This window comes from Anolis carolinensis, chromosome 1 (assembly GCF_035594765.1).
Source record: "Anolis carolinensis isolate JA03-04 chromosome 1, rAnoCar3.1.pri, whole genome shotgun sequence".
NCBI lineage: Eukaryota > Metazoa > Chordata > Lepidosauria > Squamata > Dactyloidae > Anolis > Anolis carolinensis.
The window spans coordinates 63,842,660-63,864,428 of NC_085841.1; the positions used below are offsets into that span (position 1 = coordinate 63,842,660).

Here is a 21,769-nt window from a genome sequence, read left to right on the forward strand (position 1 = left end):
TATAATCCAGTTCTGAGCAGATAATATAAGATTAGAAATATACAGTAAAGTCTCACTTATCCAACGTAAACAGGCTGGCAGGATAAGTGAATATGTTGGATAATAAGAAGGGATTCAGGAAAAGCCAATTAAACATCAAATTAGGAATCGTTACACAAATTAAGTACCAAAACATCATATTATACAACAAATTTGACAGAAAAAGTAGTTTCATGCGCAGTAATGCTATGTAGTAACACAGTAGAGTCTCACTTATCCAACACTCGCTTATCCAACGTTCTGGATTATCCAACGCATTTTTGTAGTCAATGCTTTCAAAATATGATATTTTGGTGCTAAATTCCTAAATACAGTAATTACTATATAGCATTACTGTGTATTGAACTACTTTTTCTGACAAATTTGTTGTCTAACATGATGTTTTGGTGCTTCATTTATAAAATCATAATCTAATTTGATGTTTAATAGGGTTATCCTTAATTCCTCCTTATTATCCAACATATTCGCTTATCCAACGTTCTGCCAGCCCGTTTATGTTGGATAAGTGAGACTCTACTGTACTGTATTTACAAATTTACTACTAAAATATCACAATGAATTTAAAACACTGACTACAAAAACATTGATTATGAAAAGGCAGACTGCGTTGGATAATCCAGAACATTGTATAAGCGAATGTTGGATAAGTGAGATTCTTCTTTAATATGAAATAATTACTGGGATAGAATAATGCAGAACAATATAATCTCTAAAACCAGGACAGTAAATAAACAGGGGAATTCCACACAGGAAGCAATCAGGGCCAGCTAACACCTCCCAACAAAGTATTCCCATCATCAAAATCAGGCAAATCCTGTTTTCTCAGGGCCACAGACAGTACAAGCACATAAAATATCGCAAACAATACCACTCTGAAAACAAGGGAATTCCAGACAGGAAACAATCAGGGCCAGCTAACACCTCCCAACAAAAAATTCACTCAGGGAGGAAACAGCCAGGCTTTAAAGCTGCAAGGCCATTACATCCTAATCATTTTTCCTAATTGCAGCATTCATACTTCCCTTCAACAGACAAAAAAAAAATCAGAAATATTGTATATTCACAACCTTTAGGAAATAATATCCCCTGATGGCGCAGCGTGTTAAAGCGCTGAGCTGCTGAACTTCTGGACTGAAAGGCCGCAGGTTTGAATTGGGGGAGCGGAGAGAGCCCCCATTGTTAGCCCCAGCTTCTGCCAACCCAGAAGTTCAAAAACATGCAAATGTGAGTGCATCAATAGGTACTGCTCCATGCAGTCATCCCACATGACCTTGGAGGAGTCTACGGACAACGCCGGCTCTTCGGCTTAGAAATGGAGATGAGCACCAACCCCCAGAGTCAGACATGACTGGACTTAATGTCAGGGGAAAACCTTTACCTTAACTACCACCAATTCCTCAATACTTTATTTCCCATACCACCAGACTTCGCCACAGCAACGCGTGGCCGGGCACAGCTAGTACATACTAAAACAGCACTAAGAAACATAGAAACTAATCTATAGATCTCTCATTTTGGGCCTATCTACACTGCCATAAAATGCAGTTTGAAATTGCACTGCATTATAGGAGTCTACACTGACCACATAATACAGTTTGAAACCATCTTGACTAATATCTTTGAAGTCTAAACTTTAAATAAATTATTCAAGATGGTGAACCCTATCCCCAAAATAGGTTCCGCACCTGAATAGCTCTTTAAAGAGGAATCTGGAATGGATGAAATGCCCCCAAGCAGACACGGGAGCCACTAGCTGTAACTGGTCTCAGGTAGAACAGAACAATCAAGATGTTAGATGTTTGGTAAGTCCTTATTTGTATTAAGTTTAGTTTATTTCATGGACCTGCTCCAGATGGAAATCATGATAAGATTTAGCCATAAACACCCGAGAAGGAAAGAATTATTTTGGAAAAATTGACAAGTGTTCTGACAAAACCAAATAGAACAAAATTGAAGGGAAGAGATTAAATGCTTTTTGTGACTGTGATAGAATTGCTTACCAAGAAACCTACAACTGCTATACAGAAGTTGGTACTTCATGATTCCCCCAGATCATTCCTACAGCAATTGACTTACCTTTAAAGCATATGTTTTCAATGCAATCCTGGTGATTTATGTGCATTCATAATGTAAGGGTATTTTAGCGGAAAATAATAGCTAAGCTGCAGTAGAGACAAAAGTAGACATTGCTTAATTGGAAGAACTTTTCTTAGTTGCTCATAAAAATTAAGAAGTGCAAATACAATAATGAATCATTTTAACCAGTCCCATGTAAGGCTATCATATATCAGACTATCATAGCTACTCACAGTAAATAGATAAGTGACTTAATCCCCTGGTAACAACCAGATTGGGATTGTGGACTCTGCAGACAAGGCTTTGAATTACTGCTCAGTCATGGAAAGCCATAGGGTAACCTTGGGCAAGTCACACTCTCCCAGCCTCAGAGGAAGGCAATATCAATCCATCTTCAAACAAATCTTGCAAAGAAAACCCTGCTATAAATTCACCTTAATATCACCATATGTCACAACTTGAAGGCGCACAGCAGCTCTTGAGTAAATATAGTTGTAAAGGGGGGGGGGTGATGGGAATGCTAAGGTTATGGAAAGGTGTCTCAAGTTTGATCAGACAGAATGTTGAGGCAGGCTAGTTGATTAAAATAGCATATCTTGTCTCTTTTGTTGAAGGCCAGCCCTACCATTTGTGAAAATGCTATGGCAGCAATGGTAGTTTCCTAACCTCTTCTTATTCTCTCTCCAAATAATACCCTCAATTGAGAGAGAGGACCTTTCCTGGATCCTTCCATATTAATCTCCTACCTCAGGCACAGTAGAGGTCAATGCCCCATCGCCAGTATTGAATTAAGCTTCAATTCAGGCCAATCGCCTTCAGTACATGGAATAATGAGAGCTATATGTGTGTGTGTCATTTTATTATTGAAGGTGTGATCGAGGTGACCCCCCCCCCCCCAGGACTTTGTAAAAGATAGTTCAAAAATCAAGACTTTATGTTCTATATTCCATATATTTATAGTAGAAGGTGATTGAGACTTTTTACTGGAGTTTACTGTGGATTATCCCTGCACTCTGAGGCAAGAGATAACAACTTCATGAATTGTAAAATCATGCTGCTAAAACTCCACTTTTATGAATTTCCATATTGGGTTCCACAGATGTTATGAACTTCGTTCTTATCAAATATTTTCAATTGTTTATATCATTCATGATTCCCCCTTATGCAATGTAACTCACTTTTATGGATTCTCCCTTATTTCCTCGAAATCTATCTATCTGCCTATATGTATTTGTACTCTTTGGGATCCCCGGAAAATATGTATTTTTCCCAGCAGGGTTTATATTCCAACTTTATTTTATTTTTCATTTTATTTCATATAATTGTTAAATCATGAAATCAAATAGGAAATATTTTGAACTCAACATGAACCCCAGATCCTATGACCCAGGCTTCCCTTCCCAAAAACAAAAGGATAATCCGCCACCGCTTAACCCAATCAAATTCAGATTGCATGGACAACATAGGGCCTGAGTCGCCGAATTCCTAAAGGTGATTCGCCCCCAAGGCAAACATTCTCATATCTCCTCCAAAAGGAAATCCAGGACACCTCAGGAAGGCGCCCTGCAGAGTTTGTCAATTATGGCCCATCACCACCCCAAGGCATATCTGAAATCTGTATACGTGACAGGAACCCTTGATTGCTGTCATTAATCCCTTTAGAAATCGGCCGGGCAGGAATTAATCCGATCTTTCCTGCTCAGTCACTTCATTGTTTCAGTGACTCCCGCCTTCTCCTCCCTGATTGGCTCGAGTGGGGACAAAAAGCAGCTCCCTATTGGGCCAACAGAGCAAGGCGGGAAACGAAAGCCCGCCTCGTTCAACCTTCTAGCCTACCAGCGATCAGATGGGCGGGGGAGTGGGGCGGGAAATTCAAGGGGCTGTCAGACTGAAACATTGTATAAATATGGCTTTATTTTGATTATATGGTACCCTAGTAGACTGAATGATCACTACTAGAGTCCTTTTCAGCTGAATCGCTCAATAAAGACTCCTTGGCGGATTTTCCTTCAACTTTGGCGGACCTTCTTCATTTCGGCTTCAGGTTGTATTGCGGCTCATATTTTCCTATTGGCTCCGCCAAGGTCCGTTCTCTCAGGACCGGATCAGGACTCTCCTTAAGGGCCCGATCCCCTAAAGCGCAGTCGACAACAAAGGCAGAAAGGCATCTTGGACTTGTTCTCCCTTTGCTCTGTCCCTGCCATTAGGCTCTACTGGTTTCTGTGATGTGGCTTCATCCACCCTTTTTGTGTGACGGTTGAGGAACATCATGGAAAATGAAGCATGATATGAGGTGCGTTTCCACTCAGTGTGAACAGAACTGCATGACCTCTCCTGCGCTGAATGACTCTTTGAGTCAACAGCACACCCAGGCATTTACAGGCTCAGAGGGGAAGAGACATTAACGAATTGTGATTATGCCAAGCAAATAAGCATGTTACACGTCAATTCTACAGAAAGGATAAGAATCCTTTGCAGTTATGGGCTAAACACCGTCCATTGAATGTGTTCATCCAGTTTCCTGAAGAAGCAAATTAGTAGCAGTAGGTCTTTTTTCATGCATATTAAAGAGTGGCTAGATGTGATGCTAATGCAAGGGCTTAACCTGTTTCTCGCTGTATGGGTGCAATTTCTGGCCAATAGACAGTCAGCCTGAAGTGATTTCAGCTAGGAACACAGATAAGAATGCCTGTGCCTGGTGAGCTTCAACAGGACAGAGAACAAGAACTCTGGCAAACTACAGGGATTTATTACAATGTGTTGTCGAAGGCTTTCATGGCCAGGATCACAGGGTTGTTGTATGTTTTCTGGGCTGTATGGCCATGTTCTAGAAGTATTCTCTCCTGACGTTTCGCCCACATCTATGGCAGGCATCCTCAGAGGTTGTGAAGTATACCTCTGAGGATGCCTGCCATAGATGTGGGCGAAATGTCAGGAGAGAATACTTCTAGAACATGGCCATACAGTCCAGAAAACATACAACCCTGAGGTTTATTACAGTTTGGCCGAGAGGGATGCAAGTACCAGCCAACACTCAAAATATACAAGCAAATTCACTAAAAAAAAATGCAAGACATTTTATGCAGTTCTGACAGCTATTCAGACTTCCTGTGCTTCTTCCTTATTGGCTGAGAATGAGGCCAGCTAAGATCCACACAGTGATTGGCCAGAGGTTTCCCTGATGTCACTCACAGGAAAATGAGATCCCCATAGCGGAAATAAGCTGATCATTGGTCAATTTAAAGGTCCAGTCTGTCACCGAGATGCCTCCTGGGAGGATGCAAAACTAAGGAAGAGGGTGACATGCATATACAGATGATTCTTGTTTCTGTGACCATTTCCTCATTGTATGCGCTTTAATTTGATATAGCCACAGGGTCTACTCCCATCCCAAGTTGCTCTCTCACAAATCTGCAGCACTTTATTAGCTCCTCATGTTTGAAAATGCATACGGTGCACTTACCCAGTCCGTTTTTTTTATAACTTTTCGGTGTTTTAGTCATGTTTATTAAGTTTGCTATTTTACCTGTATATGTTAATGTTAGATTTCATAAGTGCCGATCACCACTGGAACCACCTGCACTGGTTTATGCCAGAGTCTTTGAAATTCAATCTTGAGGTCCTGATAGCGGCTGAGTTTTTCCTGTTGTTTTTCATCAATGCGACTGTCACCTGGGATGGCAACATCAATGATCCAAACCTTTTTGTTTTCCACAACTGTGATGTCTGGTGTGTTGTGTTCCAAAACTTTGTCAGTCTGGATTCGGAAGTCCCACGGTATTATTATCATTATTATTATTATTATTATTATTATTATTATTATTATTATTATTATTATTATTGTTATTATAGGTCTCCACGGTCACCTCAGAAATCACCACAAAGACCCTACGCTTGGAAGGCCATCCTACTCGGACACCTGTGATTGCCAATGATGATGATAAGGTAAAGGTTTTCCCTTGACATTATGTCCGGAAGTGTGCGGCCTCGGCGCGTATCTTTTGCGTCATCGGAGGTGCCGGACCCGAGGCAGAGCTGGGCGCAGACGTGGCCGAAGCTGGGCGTGTACGACTCTAGGGGTTGCTGCTCATCTCCATTTCTAAGCCGAAGAGCCGGGGTTGTCTGTAGACACCTTTAAGGTCATTTGGCTGGCATGGCAGCATGGAGCGCCATTACCTTCCCGATTAGACCTATTGATCTAATCACATTTGCATGTTTTCAAACTACAGTAGAGTCTCACTTATCCAACATAAACGGGCCGGCAGAATGTTGGAGAAGTGAATATGTTGGATAATAAGGAGAGATTAAGAAAAAGCCTATTAAACATCAAAATAGGTTATGATTTTACAAATTAAGCACCAAAACATCATGTTATACAACAAATTTGACAGAAAAAGTAGTTCATTACACATTAATGCTATGTAGTAATTACTATATTTACGAATTTAGAACCAAAATATCATGATATATTGAAAACATTGACTACAAAAATGTGTTGGATAATCCAGAACGTTGGATAAGTGAGACTCTACTGTACTAGGTTGGCAGAAGCTGGGGCTAATAGCGGGAACTCACCCCGCTCCCTGGATTCGAACCGCAGTAGGTTCATCAGCTCAGCGGTTTAACTCGCTGTGCTGATGATGATACAGTAGAGTCTCACTTATCCAACATAAACGGGCTGGCAGAACATTGGATAAGCAAATATGTTGGATAATAAGGAGGGATTAAGGAAAAGCCTATTAAACATCAAATTAGGTTATGATTTTACAAATTAAGCACCAAAACATTATGTTATACAATAAATTTGACAGAAAAAGTAGTTCAGTATGAAATAATGCTATGTAGTAATGGCTGTATTTACGAATTTAGCACCAAAACATCACGATTTATTAAAAACATCGACTACAAAAATGCGTTGGATAATCCAGAACGTTGGATAAGCGAGTGTTGGATAAGTGAGACTCTACAGTATGTGTGCATATATACAAACACACATATAGGTAAGCCCCAGGAATGAACACATAAGCTGGTTCTATACTACCATATAATACATGACATGGCAGTGTAGATGGAGAGAAAGAGGCAGAAAGAGGGACACACCATGGCCAGGTCTGGTGTCAGCAAGCTACCGTAGCTAGCTAGTTCCCCAGTGCTTGCAGTAAGCCAGGAGGCCGCGAGGGGCCGCCCGCGAGCGCAGGAGGCGCCCGCTTCCCGATCTCTTGGCAGGGGCGGGCGGTGGAGGTGCTGGCGGAAGTGTGCGGCCTCGGCGCGTATCTTTTGCGTCATCGGAGGCGCCGGGCCCGAGGCAGAGCTGGGCGCAGACGTGGCCGAAGCTGGGCGCCCTCCCTGCTCGGCAGCCATGGAGGCGCGGAGTATGAACCTGCCCCGGGGACCCGGGCACCTCTGCTTCGACAAGGACGAGTTCCTAAAGGTGAGGAGGCGGAGGGCATGGCCTGTGCCTTTAAGGGGCAGGAGAGCCTGGAGGCGCCTCTTGGGCCCAGCCCCGTGACAGGCACTGGCACTTCGGGAGAGATGGGCGCAGTTGAGCTGCATGTATACCAGGCATGGGCAAACTTGGGCCTTCCCTCCGGGTGTTTTGGACTTCAAATTCCCACCATTCCTCACAGCCTCAGGCCCTTTCCTTTTCCCCTTCAGCCGCTTAAGCGGCCGAGGGGGGAAAGGAAAGGGCCTGAGGCTGTGAGGAATGGTGGGAATTTGAAGTCCAAAACACCTGTAGGGAAGGCCCAAGTTTGCCCATGCCTGAGCTATACCGTGGAATTAATCCAGCTTGATACCACTGTAACCCCCCATGGCTCAATGCTACGGAATCCTTGGAATCCTAGCGCCACAAAACCTTCTCATTAAAGCCTGACTCCAAAAAGGAGGCTACTGAGGGTCCTTTTCCCCCAGTTATTACTAATCCTGTACACCTGATCAGATTCAAGCAAGGAAACTGTGTTGATATATGGAATGGCATTACTCTAGTAGTGGTTTGAGCATTAGGCAACGACTCTGGAGACCAGGTTTCAATTCAGTGCTTGGTCATGGAAACCCATTGGGCGACCTTGAACAAGTCACACTCTCTCAGCCCCAGGAAACCCTGTGATAGGTTTGCCTTAGGGCAAACTAAGGCTCGGGAGCCGGGTGCTTTCCTCGGGCCCTCCTCATTTTCCCTGTCCTCTTGGCATAAGAACATGGCAGCCCAACACATTCTTATGGCAAAAAGATGGGGGAGGAAGGCACACAGCAGCTGAGAGCCATCTGGAGCATGCTCAGCCACTGGATGTCTCACCCTCCTCCCGTCATAAAGATGGTGCGAGAGGCCCTGTCCTTATGCCGGGAGGACAGCTCGAAGATGGCATGTGGCGACTGAGAGCCCTCTGGAGCATTTTTATCTGCCAGCTGTCTTGTCCTCCTCCCTCCAGGGATAATGCCAAGAAGACAACCCGAGGATCAGGAGAGGAGGATTGGGGCTGTCGCCGTGTGTCCCGCCTTCCTCCCAGCATAAGAATGTGGTGAGCAGACCCGTCCTTATGCCATGCTGGGAGGACAACCTGATGACTCGGACCCTGTTCTGCCCAATCCTAGCCCTGCCTTCTCCTGGGCCCTTCCTCTCGTGGGCCATTCTCTGTCCCGGGCTGGCCCGGCCCCAAAACAAAAAAGTTTGCCCATGCCTGTCTCAGGGTCATCATAAGTCAGAAATGACTTGAAAGCATTTGGTGGGAACACAGGAGAGGGCCTTTTTAGAGGTTGCTCCCAGATTGTGGAACTCCTTCCCAAGAAAGACTAATATGGTCCCATGTCACAGACAGAACGCCACCAAATAAGGTTCAACACAGTTTATTAAAGTTACAGAACTAAAAAATGCCCGTAAGAAACAAAGGACTAGGCAAACACTTGCCTTCAATGTGAAAAGTTACAGAAAAGACTCCGCTAGTCTAAAAAACGGTTCAAAAGATAAACCGGATTAAACAGGAGTCTAATCCGGGTTAAATCAAAAATGCTTACTTCAGCCTGGCAATTTAAACAAACAAAAGTTGGTAAACAGAGACTCAATATAACACAAATAACTGGCAGCAGATTCCTCTCTGCTACTCAAAAGCTACAATTGAGCAACTCAGGCTGTTACTCCTCCGTGCAACGAGCGAAATCCGGGTCCAAGCACATCAATCAGGATAACAACGGTCAGCAGGGTCCCAATCCGGTCCGAGGTCGAAAGCCAGGTGCAGACGTCTTAAGTTCCACAAGTTCCACCGATAGCCACAGAAGGGATAGTCCAAGGTCGTAGTCAGTCAGTCCAGCGTCAATCCAGAGTAGGCAATTAATGTCCGTCAAAAAGACGACGGAGGTCCAAGCTATTAAGATTAAACACAAGTTGCACAGAAAAAGCCCACACAGTTCCTCCCGCCGTCTATGCCCAGTGTCCTTAGTAACTTACGTATTCAGCAACGAATCACACCCGTCTTCAGGAAGTTCCCCAACAAGAGCCCAAGCGTTCATCCAGATTACCTTGCCCAACGCAATTAGCCCTTGATTCTAAACCCCATTTTATGCCAGTTCATAACTCCTCATCGCTGTCAGCTGCTATCCTAATTCCAGGTGCCTCCTCATCATCATCCTCATCAGAGCTAAAACACCTTTGACTACGCCCCACAGCATCCCCAGCTGTGGATCCCGCTCCATCCCTCCAGCCCGTCCACGGGTCCGATCCTGCAACCCGCCAGTCGCCTCCCATGCTATTATTGCCGGTGACACCCAAATCCTCCCTCACACGAGTCCATTCCATATCATCCTCCTCTGAGCTAACCATCTCTTCCTCCATTCCCTCGGTAAAACCCTCAAAGGAGTCTTCGTCTGTTGGTTCTGCAAATAAGTCCCGGAGCCGTTTCCTTTCGCGCTCCTCAAAAGAGTCTGGCTCTCGAGGAGTCTTACGACCTCGTCTCCTAGTATCGGAGCCAGAAGGCTCAACCATAACAGTCCCATTCCTACTTGCCTTCTGCAAGAAGGTCAAGACCTTTCTCTGTCAGCAAAGAAGTGGATCATAGAGGGAGATATGTTCAGACAAGTAAGCTGGGCCAGAACCGTTTAGGGCTTTATAGACTAAAGCCAGCACTTTGAATTATGCTTGGTAACAGACTGGCAGCCAGTGGAGCTGACGAAACAAGGAAGTTGTGTGCTCCCTGTTAGCAATCTGGCTGCCGCCCGTTGGACTAATTAAAGCTTCCAAACAGTCTTCAAAGGCAACCCCACGTAGAGTGCGTTGCAGTAATCTATTCTCCATGTAACAAGAGCGTGAACCACCATGGCCAAGTCTGACTTCCCAAGTCTGGCACACAAGTTTTAATTGTGCAAAAGTCCCCTGTCCACCCCCAAAACCTGGGGTTCCAGGCTCAGCAATGAATCTAGGATCACTCCCAAGCTGCGAACCTGCAAACCATTCTGGTTTGCTGATTTGCTAAAAACAAGGGATGCTAAGAAGATAAACAGCTCATTCGAAATGTTGTGCTTTGCTGTGGGGTTCTGTGTATACCCTGGGCTGCTAAAATGACAAATAATGTACTCTAGGACCGATTTGTTTGTCTTTTTAGCAGTCCAGGGTAACTCCAGAAGTCCATAGCACCGTAACACATTTCTAATGAGATGTTTCTCTTCTCGTCAGCTTTTTTCACTGTTCTGCTTTCACAACCATACACAAATAATCCTGACTTCAGTATTCAATGAGAAGTTTAAAAGTTTTATACTTCAGGATTACATCCTTAAAAGGAGAACCCAACATACATCAGGCTGAATCAAAAAGAACTGGGATCTGAAATGGGGAAGATTGATAGATAAAGTCAAAGGACAAAGAAAATACAAAGAACTGAACCATTCTCTTTTTATGATTGGTCAATTAAAATAATATCTGAATGAAAGAAAGTACTGTTCCCAGAGGGTGGGGGGAAGGGTGAAAAACCAACAGACCCAAGTGGGAGATAAAGGTGGAATTAGCAAGGATAATGTTACTAAGATTATATCATTTGAAATATATATTGAAATGGTGATGGATTTTGATATTTACAATATGTATCTTACAATACTTACAATACATACTTACAATATGTATACTTACAATATGATACAATAAAAACATTTTTAAAAAAGTATTCAATGAGATATCTTTATACTTCAGGACCATGTCTAGTTCCTTAATAGATGCGCTTTAAAGTGCTAGCTGTCTTTCCTTTTCTAAGAAATTGGTCAACAGTCAAGGATAAGGAATAGAGAGAACAGTTGACTCACAGAACCTATGGACTGATATTTCAAGGATAAGGAACTCTACAGGCAGAAATTCTCATGGAGAAGAGTAGACAAACTAGCAGCAAGCTCCCAAGCAGTGTGCACCCACTGACACACACATGCATACTTGCTCTTTTTGTTTCTGCCCAGAGTGCTGTTAAGCAGCATCCTCTCAGAGTGCTGACACTTCTATGTTCCTTAGCAGCTCAACCTGTATCTTCTCTCTGAAACTACTCAGTAGACAACAGAGGGGATGGCTGATTCACAGCATTTGAGGCCTGGTTCTTTAGGTACGACAGGAATGTTCCTTTTGATTTTCTTCTATCTCAGTGTGAATAATATGAGATGTTTTTTCATTGCTATCATCTGAATTATAGAAGACCTCCTGAAAAAATTACTGTAGGTTAAGGATCCCTTACTCAAAATGCTTGGGACCAGAACTTTGTGTTTCTTGAACCATCAGAAAGCAAAGATGCCAATGTCTCAACCTCCTATGAGGACAGTTTTGAATTTTGGAGTACCTTGGACTTCAGAATTTCTGATAAGGGATGCTCAACCTGCAGTATGTGATATTAGTATTTTTTCCTCCACTGGATAGGATACCAATGAAATCAAGAAACTTTGTGACCTCAGTCATTGGTTCTACATGCTTAACACTATTTTTTCTATTATGTTTCAAACAACCTTGCTTCATATAAAATGTTGAATGCAGTTGGTGTATGGTGGTATGTTGGGGAAGGCCCATAGTCGCATGACAGAATGCATCCTTATACAGAAAGTTCCAGTTAGCACGCAGCATCTCTACCTAAAGGGGCCTTTGGGGAGTTAGCCTAAAGAAGACCCCTCTTAGATACGACTGCTAGTCAGAATTAACACAACTAAATAGACGAACAATAGTCTGCATAATTTTTTAAACTTTACCTTCACTTCACTTTTATCATTGTTTCCCCTAAGGAGCCCCTGTGGCCCAATGGGTTAAACCCTTGTGCTGGCAGGACTGCTGACTTGAAGGTTGGGTTGTTGACCTGAAAGTTGCCGGTTCGAATTCAACCCAGGGAGAGTACGAATTAGCTCCCTCTGTCAGCTCCAGCTACATGCAGGGAAATGAAAGAAGTCTCTCACAAGGATGGTAAAACATCAAACATCCGGGCATCCCCTGGGCAACGTCCTTGCAGACGGCCACTTCTCTCACACCAGAAGCAACTTGCAATTTCTCAAGTCACTCCTGACACACAAAAAATTGTTTTCCCTTTTTATTCTCTTGCTTTATTTTACTTTTTCTCTGTTTCCCTCTTAAATTTCCCTTTCCTCACTTTTATACCCATTACTACTCACCACTAATTCTTTAACATTTGTCTGCCTTGAAGGCAGAATAGTGCTGGCACACTGGTGTGATCCACACTGGGCTGGGCAGCAACCCAATTCTGGTTCTGGTCAAATTGAAGACTAAAAGTGATCAGGAAAGTGATCTGTTTCTTAGAAAACTGCCATCTTTGTCTCTGTTTTCATCGGCATAGTAATTGAAATGTTCCATTCCAGTTTTGCTTTAGGAATAAAATTAATTTTTCCATGGAACATTTAAATTGAAAATGTTTTATAAAAGTCATTAAAAATAATGAACGGATAGTCATATAATGCTAGTGAAGCTTGGTAGTTGCAAAGTTATAAGGTGTATATGAAATGTAAATCTGTTCCAGCTTTGGTACCATCTCCAACATATTGTGTATACGTATAATGATATTACAAAATAAAAAAAATCAAAGTCCAAAATATTTCTGGAGCCAGTAATTTTGGATTAGGGATACTCAAACTGTTCTTCAAATAGGTTAATATCAGGGATGTGATGCAACTTATCCTCAATTACAAAATCAGTCTTGCCAAAAGAAAAGAAAAACAAAACTTTATTTAAAGAACTAGGCAATAAAAAGGGCAATTTACACAATTTCAGCAAGTCAGCATGTTGTACTTAGTTTTGGAAACAAACACAAGCTGAAGTGGTGGGAAAGTAGCTAAACAAACTGGGAAGCTGCTCTGATGTCAAAATGTACTCATTATGTAAGACTTTTGAAAGGCAGATGTTCTTAGTCCTCATAAACCAGGAAAGGACATTTTAGTCCACAACAGTCCCTATGTTGTGAAAAAATTCACACAGAACTAGATACACAATGTTAAGAGTTCTATGGTATTGCTACTTGAAGATTTGTAAACAGTGTTCCTAAGATTCAGAGATTTGCCAAAGACAACAAAAACAGTGAGAAAAAATTCTTAGAAATCTGTTGATTTTTGCCATTAGAGTACTTTTTGTACCTGCCTATATAAAACTTTGGAACAAAAAGGACCCCTTGCCATCTGGGATCAATATGATGCTAAGAATAAATTGTTACACACTCGGGATGTGCATTAGCTTTGTGGGCAGAGGATTCATGAAATTACCTATTAAACCTTAACCATTAGGCCGAACCACTGTATTACCTCTTTAGAGAAAATGGGTGGGACAGGGAGATGCAGTAGGTAAAGGGAAACGAAACGTCTACTCATTTAATGTTGAATATGACTCTCTGAATTTATTTCTAGGAGTGCTGGAACTGTGTACTGAAACTGCAGGTGTTTATTTGGTATCATTTGGTATTTAGCCGTGCCAGTCATTTAGGCCTTGCTCAAAAACAGTGCAATCCTAACCTCCTTGGATTTTCCACAATGAGGCAAATGTGCCATTTCACCAATAGGGAAGATTTTTACTGATGGGTAATGGGTACTCATGCACCCATGGGTAACTCAGTAGGTAAGAGTATAAACAATATCAGACCTCACCCCATTCCCCTGTGAGACTCAGGATTATGACCTTTGCTTGAGATAGTCTCAGGTTGAGATACTTTGACACCAATAAAAAGAACTTTTTTTAAAAGTTAGAGAAGGCAGATGGGGAAAAGTTTCAAAGTGGAAAGACTTTCAGAAGGCAGTCCTCCATTTTCCTCTCCTATTAATCTCATTTAGGATTGATCTACCCAGAAGTTACTTTTCATGTTGTACTTAGAATGTAAGTGCTTCTGGCCAATGGGTATTGTTTTTATTTTACCACCCATCACTTTTATTCCTTGACTTCAGTTCAGATACATTTGATTATTAGATCAGCATATAACTAGTTTACTCAGAGGTACAATTTAAGGGTTTGATTGTTTCTTTAATCTGTTTTTTATGCAGCCAAATTTCGATGTCGATCATTTTGTGTCTGAATGCAGAAAACGTGTTCAGCTGGAAGAACTTCGCGATGATCTTGAGCTCTACTATAAGCTACTAAAAACTGCCATGGTAGAACTCATAAACAAGGATTATGCAGACTTTGTTAATCTTTCCACCAATCTGGTAAGTTTTCAAAATAGATGCTTTATCTGTGCTTAAGCTAAAGCTTTATTATCCTGTATTGTATGTATTCCAGTATGTCTTCTATGTCCTGCAAGATTCTAAGGGAGCACTTGATACCATACAAAAGGTTTTAGACAAGGACTCGACTGGTTGCAGACTCATTTGAGCAGATAGATGAACTAAATGAAATAAATGTTATGTGATAAATAAAAACACTGAGCTGCTTTTTAATCCTGGTCTTTTTAACTGGTCTTTTAAAGAACCCATTAATGATCAGTAATATATTTTGCTTCCATATGATGAATTTGATTCCAACTGTGTGCTACTTTTCTATTCTGCACTGTTCAGGATGTAGTGAACAGGTTTGTATGACACAGCAAACCAGGGATACATGGGAACTCTGGTCTACTCAGCCCTCTTTCCAACTTAGGAAACTGATAAACCACAGAGTGTGTTTTGTTGTGTGAAAGCTAGTACAACTTCCACTCTTTTCGGTTTTTCTTCCAACAAACAAGAGAGAGTCTACAGTACGTGTTGTAGTAGAGCCTGTGAGTAACATTACAAACAGTAGTATGGGTGCGAGAAGGGGAAAAAGGGTTACTCGGGAGCAGGAATCCGATGATGAGCAGCAAAGAAAGAAGATCTGGGACATACTTACAGCATCTACAGATGAAGAGTCATTTGAGGGATTCTCTGGGGATGATGGGTCAATGAGTGAAGGAGAAGAAGGAGACACCATGGATTGGACTAAGATAAAAGAAGTGCGAGCTATTTGTGAGGCACCAACAACTAGTGATACCTTTATGGGGTTCTCTGGGAGTGAAGACTGGCAATCAGGGGATCCAGCTGATTCTTGGGGGATCTAAGTCTTGACAGGAGATGGAGGAATTGGAGGGAGAGTCAAAGGAATTCACATGAAGAGCTGGGAGCAGCTGTGGGGGATGGTGATGGGGCGGTGGTCAGTTTATCCTCTGATGATGGTTTGTAGATAAAAGTAGGTTCAGGGGTGAGGGGTCTTTGCAGAAGGCAAGGTGTTGATGTGTGTTCATGTCCTGGGTATTGGGAAAGTTTCTTGTAGTCTTGCTGCTGCCTGTTTCATGTTCGGTGTTGGGCTCGGATCTGCAGTTTGGACCTGAACTGGTTTGACTGGAGACGCTGCTTCTGCAGACACTGGAGCAACGCTGCTTTGGATTCCTCCTGCTTCGACCTTGGACTTCGGCTGACGACGCTTCTCTTCTTGCAACTCCCTCTGTTAACCATTTGTGTACTGTGCCTTTTTGTTTTGCCTTAGAGCACTTTGTTTGACTTGTTGCTTTTTGCATCCAGTTGATCTGGATTACATTTCTGTTTAGTCTTTTGAACCAGGTCTGGTTTGGGTTTTTGAGTTTTTGACCAGTGGAACTGCATTTAAGTATCCCTGCGTCCTTTTCCTTTTGTTTCAATAAACTCTGTTTTGAAGACACTTTTAAGCCTGGCCCTTTAAGGCGTCTATGATTCCAACATTGCATTTTTAGAAATTTCATTGTTTTATTGTTTTAAATTGTTATTGCTCTAATATTAAATTGTTTAAATCCAAATATCTTATGTAGGATATGAGATAAATATTTTATATATTTAGTTGCTTAGCAGCACAATTTACAAAGAATCATAGAATCATAGAATCATAGAATAGTAGAGTTGGAAGAGACCACATGGGCCATCCAGTCCAACCCCCTGCTAAGAAGCAGGAAATCGCATTCAAAGCACCCCCGACAGATGGCCATCCAGCCTCTGCTTAAAAGCCTCCAAAGAAAGAAATCTAAAAGATCTGGATCTACTACATTAATTGTAGCTTCCCATCTGGCTTCCTGTGACAAGTAGATATAACCATTGAATTCCTCTGTCCCAGCGAATTGGTTTCCTTGGTTTAGATCCAATTCTCTCTCTCTTTAAAAGTCTAGAAATATGGTTGAATATGAATGCAGTAAGCAAACAGAAACTTCATTTTGTATTTACAAAGTCTTATTCACACCTGTTTTCAGGCAGGATTGTAGCCAGTGCCTGGATCCCTGTTGTTTTAGCTATGGTAGCCAATTTCTGCAAAGATTTAATATGCAGGTACAATTCCACGAATAATCATTTATCTCAGTTGTCTATTAAATATATATTTATATGTGTGTGTATGTGTTTGTTGGTCATTTCTTCAGGTTGGCATGGACAAGGCCCTTAATCAGCTTTCGGTACCCTTGGGACAGCTGCGAGAGGAAGTTATGGTATGTTCTAAAATAAGCTGCCTTCTAAACGTCCTACAAAATTTCTGCTGTTTACTGAATGAGTTTTGCAAAAAGGTTTATTTAAGACAAAGGCTGTTGTTTAGCCTTTGGCTTAAATAATATCAGTTGGCTTCTAAAGTTGTTTACTAAATAATTCTTTTCCAGAAGAGCCAATGGTTTCTTTTTAAATAGTTTATTTAATTCAGCCCATAACCTGTAAACATGTCCAGGGAACATACCCATGTAAATTCAGTAGTACCTTCTTTTCAATACTAGTTTTCAAGTAGATAGCTTCTCTAAAAGCTGTTTCAGTGAAAGCTAAACTGGAGTTTGAATAGCATCTTAGAGATAATTCTATTCAAATAGATTTTAATTTAACTGCAAAATAATAGTCCAGAAAATTGGAATATGATAGGCAGATCAAACAGAAGTTTCCTAGGCTAAAGATTTTGTAATGAGACTTTACTTCACAAATCTGACTTTCTTATGCTATGTCTTTTTGATTAACTGTAGTATTGATTGACTGCAGTAGTATCTGTAGTATCTCTTTGTTGTTTGTTGTTTTGAATTTAGCTGTTTTCTAGCGAATGGGTGAAAGAAAATCTCAAGATGTAGTAGTTTGAGTGTTGGATAAGGATGCTTAGATATCAGGATTTAAATCTACACTTAGACATGGAATCCCTCAGAGATCTTGTTCAAGTCACACACTCTTTTTCTGAGAGAAGGGCAAACATCCTCTGAATAAATCTCACAAAGAACTCCTAAAAGATGGTCATGATATAGGGTCAGCCTAAAGGCAAATAGCAACAATTACTGTATATTAAAAATGCCAGGCATAAAGAAATATCCCTGCAGGAATACTTAATGAGCCATGAATTTTGCCCCATTATTTGTTTACTTTGTTGTCTTCTAGTCCACAACTTCCTTTCATTGGTTTATTCCCTCTCAATGAATCAGCCTTGGATGCTTTCTATGGCTATTGAAGGGAACAATCTAGAAAACAAAAACTGCCACTGTCAAATAACACAAATAAATAAGCCATAGAACAAAATGTCAATTTGCTGTTCATTAATGACAAACATGCCTGGCTCTTGTTCATCATGGTGTGCCAATGCACTTAGATCACCTGGTCTATATGTAATGAGATGTGAAGCAACAATATATTGTTTTATCTTTCATCTGAACAGACACTTCCATGGGACTGTTAGTGTGGATGTGTGTCTTGCTAGAAATTGATGTGCTGTTGCTATTTATGTTCATAATGTATGCTATACTGATGAGGAAGGCTTTTAAAAAGTAAAATATCTAAGTGTTCTATATTTTATTCTCAGGTGAGAAAAGTAATTGCTTTGCTTTTTGAGAAAGTAACTTAAAGGATACAAGAAGAACAAACCCAAAATAAACTTTTTAATGCTTTAGGAAGAGAAGTATGTTGATTAAGATGACACTAAAATAGGAAGTACTATTAAGTTGTGGCAAAATGTGCAATTTGAGATGGATCACTTCATGAACTTGAAATAATAAAAGATGGAATTAAATATTGATCAAATAATGATGCATACCAATGCACAGAAATAACTTATGTAATTTCTTGATGTTAGGACATTTCTAACCTTGGAAAGACTTTCAAGATTACACTTGAAGAGTGAATTGAAAGCTTCCTTTTTACTCATCTTTGAACTGAACTTTCTTGTATTTAATTTTTCTCTGTTGTTTTGTCACTACCTCTCTTTACTAGCTGGTTCTTTCTAAAGCCTTTATTACCAATGTACTTAGTATTCTAGGAACTAGTACTCTCCTTTCATCAGTCACAGTTTGGAAATTTATAATGGTACTAGCTGTGCCCTGCTGTTGCTGTGGCCATTTGGAATTGCACTGAATAGCCTCGCTGCTTCTAAGCCTGGGTGCTTTCTATATAGGGGCCTCCTTGCTTGAGCTGGTTGAATGGAACGGAGTGGCCTGATGGCTTCCAAGCATGAGGGTTTTTCATCTAGGGGAAATCTTGGTTGGGCAGGTTGAAGAGGAGTGAATAGTCTTGGTGCTCTGAAGCCTGGTCGCTTTCGATCTTGTGGAATTCTTGGTTGGCCAGGTGGGATAGCAATGAATAGTCTTGAGTGCAGCAAGTATGAATGTTGCAGTTAGTTACCTTGATTAGCATTGAATGGCCTTTCAGGTTCAAGGCCTAGCTGTTTCCTGGTTGAGGGAATCTTTTGTTGGGAGGTGTTAGCTGGGCCTGATTGTTTCCTGTCTGGAATTCCCCTGTCTGGAATTCCCCTGTCTTCTGAGTATTGTTTTGTATTTAGTGTCCCAATTTTAGAGATTCTATTTTTCTGTTTTCTTATTAGATCACAGTAATTATTACATATTATATACAGTAATGTTATGTATTAATTACTGTATTTACTAATTTAGCACCCAAACATTGCAACATTTACTACAAAAACATTGACTGCCTTGGATAATACAGAACATTGGATAAGTGAAGCTTGGATAAGTGAGACTCTACTGTATTGTCTGTTTGGAGGCCAAGTGTGAATGTTGCCATTGGCGAGCTTAATTAGCACTGAATGGCCTCGCAGCTTCAGTGCCTGGCTGCTTCCTGCCTGTGAAGCTGTTTATTGTTGTTGTTTTTGTTGTTGTTGTTTTATTATAATTGAGGGGTAAATTGAGGGAAAGAGGAGGAAAAACTGAAAGTAATTGAGGGAGAACTCTTCCTCCCTCCTCCTCCTCCCCCCCCCCGTACCTCCGTGGCGTTGGTGTGCCTCTGTTTGACGGGGCGACGTGGGCATGGCCCCTCTCTTCCTCCCTCCTCACTGTGTTTCCCTTACGACCATGAGGAGGAGGAGGAGGCCCCAGAGGAGGGTGGCTGGGGAGGAGGCCTGCCCGCCGGACCCTCTCCTCACTGCCTGCCCTGGCCCTGCTCCCGGCCAGGCCTTGCCGGAGGGCAACGGCGGGGGGCTCCATCCTAGGCCTGCATCTCCCTCTAGAGGAGCCTCAAGCAGCTTTTGTGGAAGGAGGTAAGGAAGTTGGGGAGAAACGGCGTGGGCTGCTGGGTGAGTTTTTTGTGGCGCGCGGTGCCTTGGGGCTGGTTGCCAAGATGGCGCCGGTGGCAGGAAAAAGGGGAGCGCACAGGAGCAACCGTTGAGGGAAGGGATGGGGGTTGTTCTGTCTGTGCACGGGATGGCTTTTGGTGCAGGCGCAGATGGTTTGCTCCCGTTTTTTTTGTTTTTTTAGCCCCCTTTTAGGTTCCTGCTGTGTTGTTTTGTTGTACGAACCTAGGGGCAAGGTCGTTGGATGGTGCTGGCAAATTTGGTGTTTCTGGGACTTATAGTTTTGTTGTTTTGTCCTAGGCCACGATTCCATTACCCTTTTATATATATAGATTTGTAGGTGGTTAAATTCTGCATAACTTATACTTTCAAGCAAAATGGCAGAGTGCAACTGCTACCTAAAATATCTAAAGCCCCTTTCCCATATCACTGTCCAACACACATTTTGGTGCCTCAAATATTAGACCTGTTTCTGGGTATATTTTTCATGCTGATTCAAAAAATGGCACCAGTCCCCCCCCCCTCTCAACTCTAGTTTTTGAGATACAGAACATATGCCATATACTAGTCTTCATCTGCTCGCCCATAGAAAACCATGATAACCATATGTAAGAAACCAGAGTTGATTTGGTTTATCCAATGCAATTGTCTGAATCAGGTCCCCAAACAACTCTTGGAACAGGCCTAAAAACCAGGATACAAAGAAAAAAGCTGTGTTTTTAATTGGGTTTTATGTTAAGTTAGTTGTGTGAGATTATCACTATAGGACAGATCGAACTCAGAGTGACATGGTAGACTATGGTATAGTTCCATCCTCTGTTTGCTATTGGCCAGTGTTGTGGATTGGGTGACTGCATTGCCTTTTATTTGACATGTGGTGGAGGCTCCTTCTTTGGAGGCTTTTAAGCAGAGGCTCGATGGCCATCTGTCGGGAGTGCTTTGAATATGATTTTTCTGCTTCTTGGCAGGGGGTTGGACTGGATGGCCCATGAGGTCTCTTCCAACTCTGATTCTATGATTCTACATAAAGCATTAAGTTTTTCTGTAGTGTCACTTCGGGATTTATCTTGTAACATCTATATTGCTAAAACAATTATTGAAAAGGGAAATGGATGAATCTCATAGGCAGATGTGCCAGCAGTTGATACTATCAGTTGGCCAGAGAGTATTCCTGGCTTTGCTGTCTTGAAATGGCTGGTCTCCTAGCTCTGCTCTGAAACTTATTTTCATCTGTTCTGCATTTTACTGTATACAATATAGTCTCCCTTATCCAACACTCACTTATTCAATGTTCTGGATTATCCAACGCATTTTTGTAGTCAATGTTTTCAAAATATTGTGATATTTTGGTGCTAAATTCGTAAATACAGTAATTACTACATAGCATTACTGCGTATTGAACTACTTTTTCTGTCAAATTTGTTGTATAACATGATGTTTTGGTGCTTAATTTGTAAAATCATAACCTAATTTGATGTTTAATAGGCTTTTCCTTAATCCCTCCTTATTATCCAACATATTCACTTAACCAACGTTCTGCCGGCCCGTTTATGTTGGATAAGTGAGACTCTACTGTACTTCTTTCCAGTACAGTGTTCCCTCACTTATTGCGGGGGTTACGTTCCAGGACCACCCGCAATAAATGAAAATCCACAAAGTAGGGACACTATATTTATTTTACTATGTATACATTATTTTAGTAGTTATACACTA

The 21,769-nt window shown here is 41.6% G+C and overlaps 1 protein-coding gene across 1 annotated transcript in view; it reads left to right on the forward strand.

Moving 5' to 3' along the window:
* Positions 1-7,383: 7,383 nt before the first annotated feature.
* cog2 (component of oligomeric golgi complex 2) overlaps positions 7,384-21,769 on the forward strand; it is a 35,506-nt gene continuing 21,120 nt past the window's right edge. Inside the window, exons 1-3 of the mRNA XM_062975724.1 lie at positions 7,384-7,546; positions 14,593-14,754; positions 16,941-17,006. Of these exons, the coding sequence (XP_062831794.1) occupies positions 7,475-7,546; positions 14,593-14,754; positions 16,941-17,006 (300 nt within the window). The 5' untranslated portion in view covers positions 7,384-7,474. The remainder of the gene's footprint in view (positions 7,547-14,592; positions 14,755-16,940; positions 17,007-21,769) is intronic.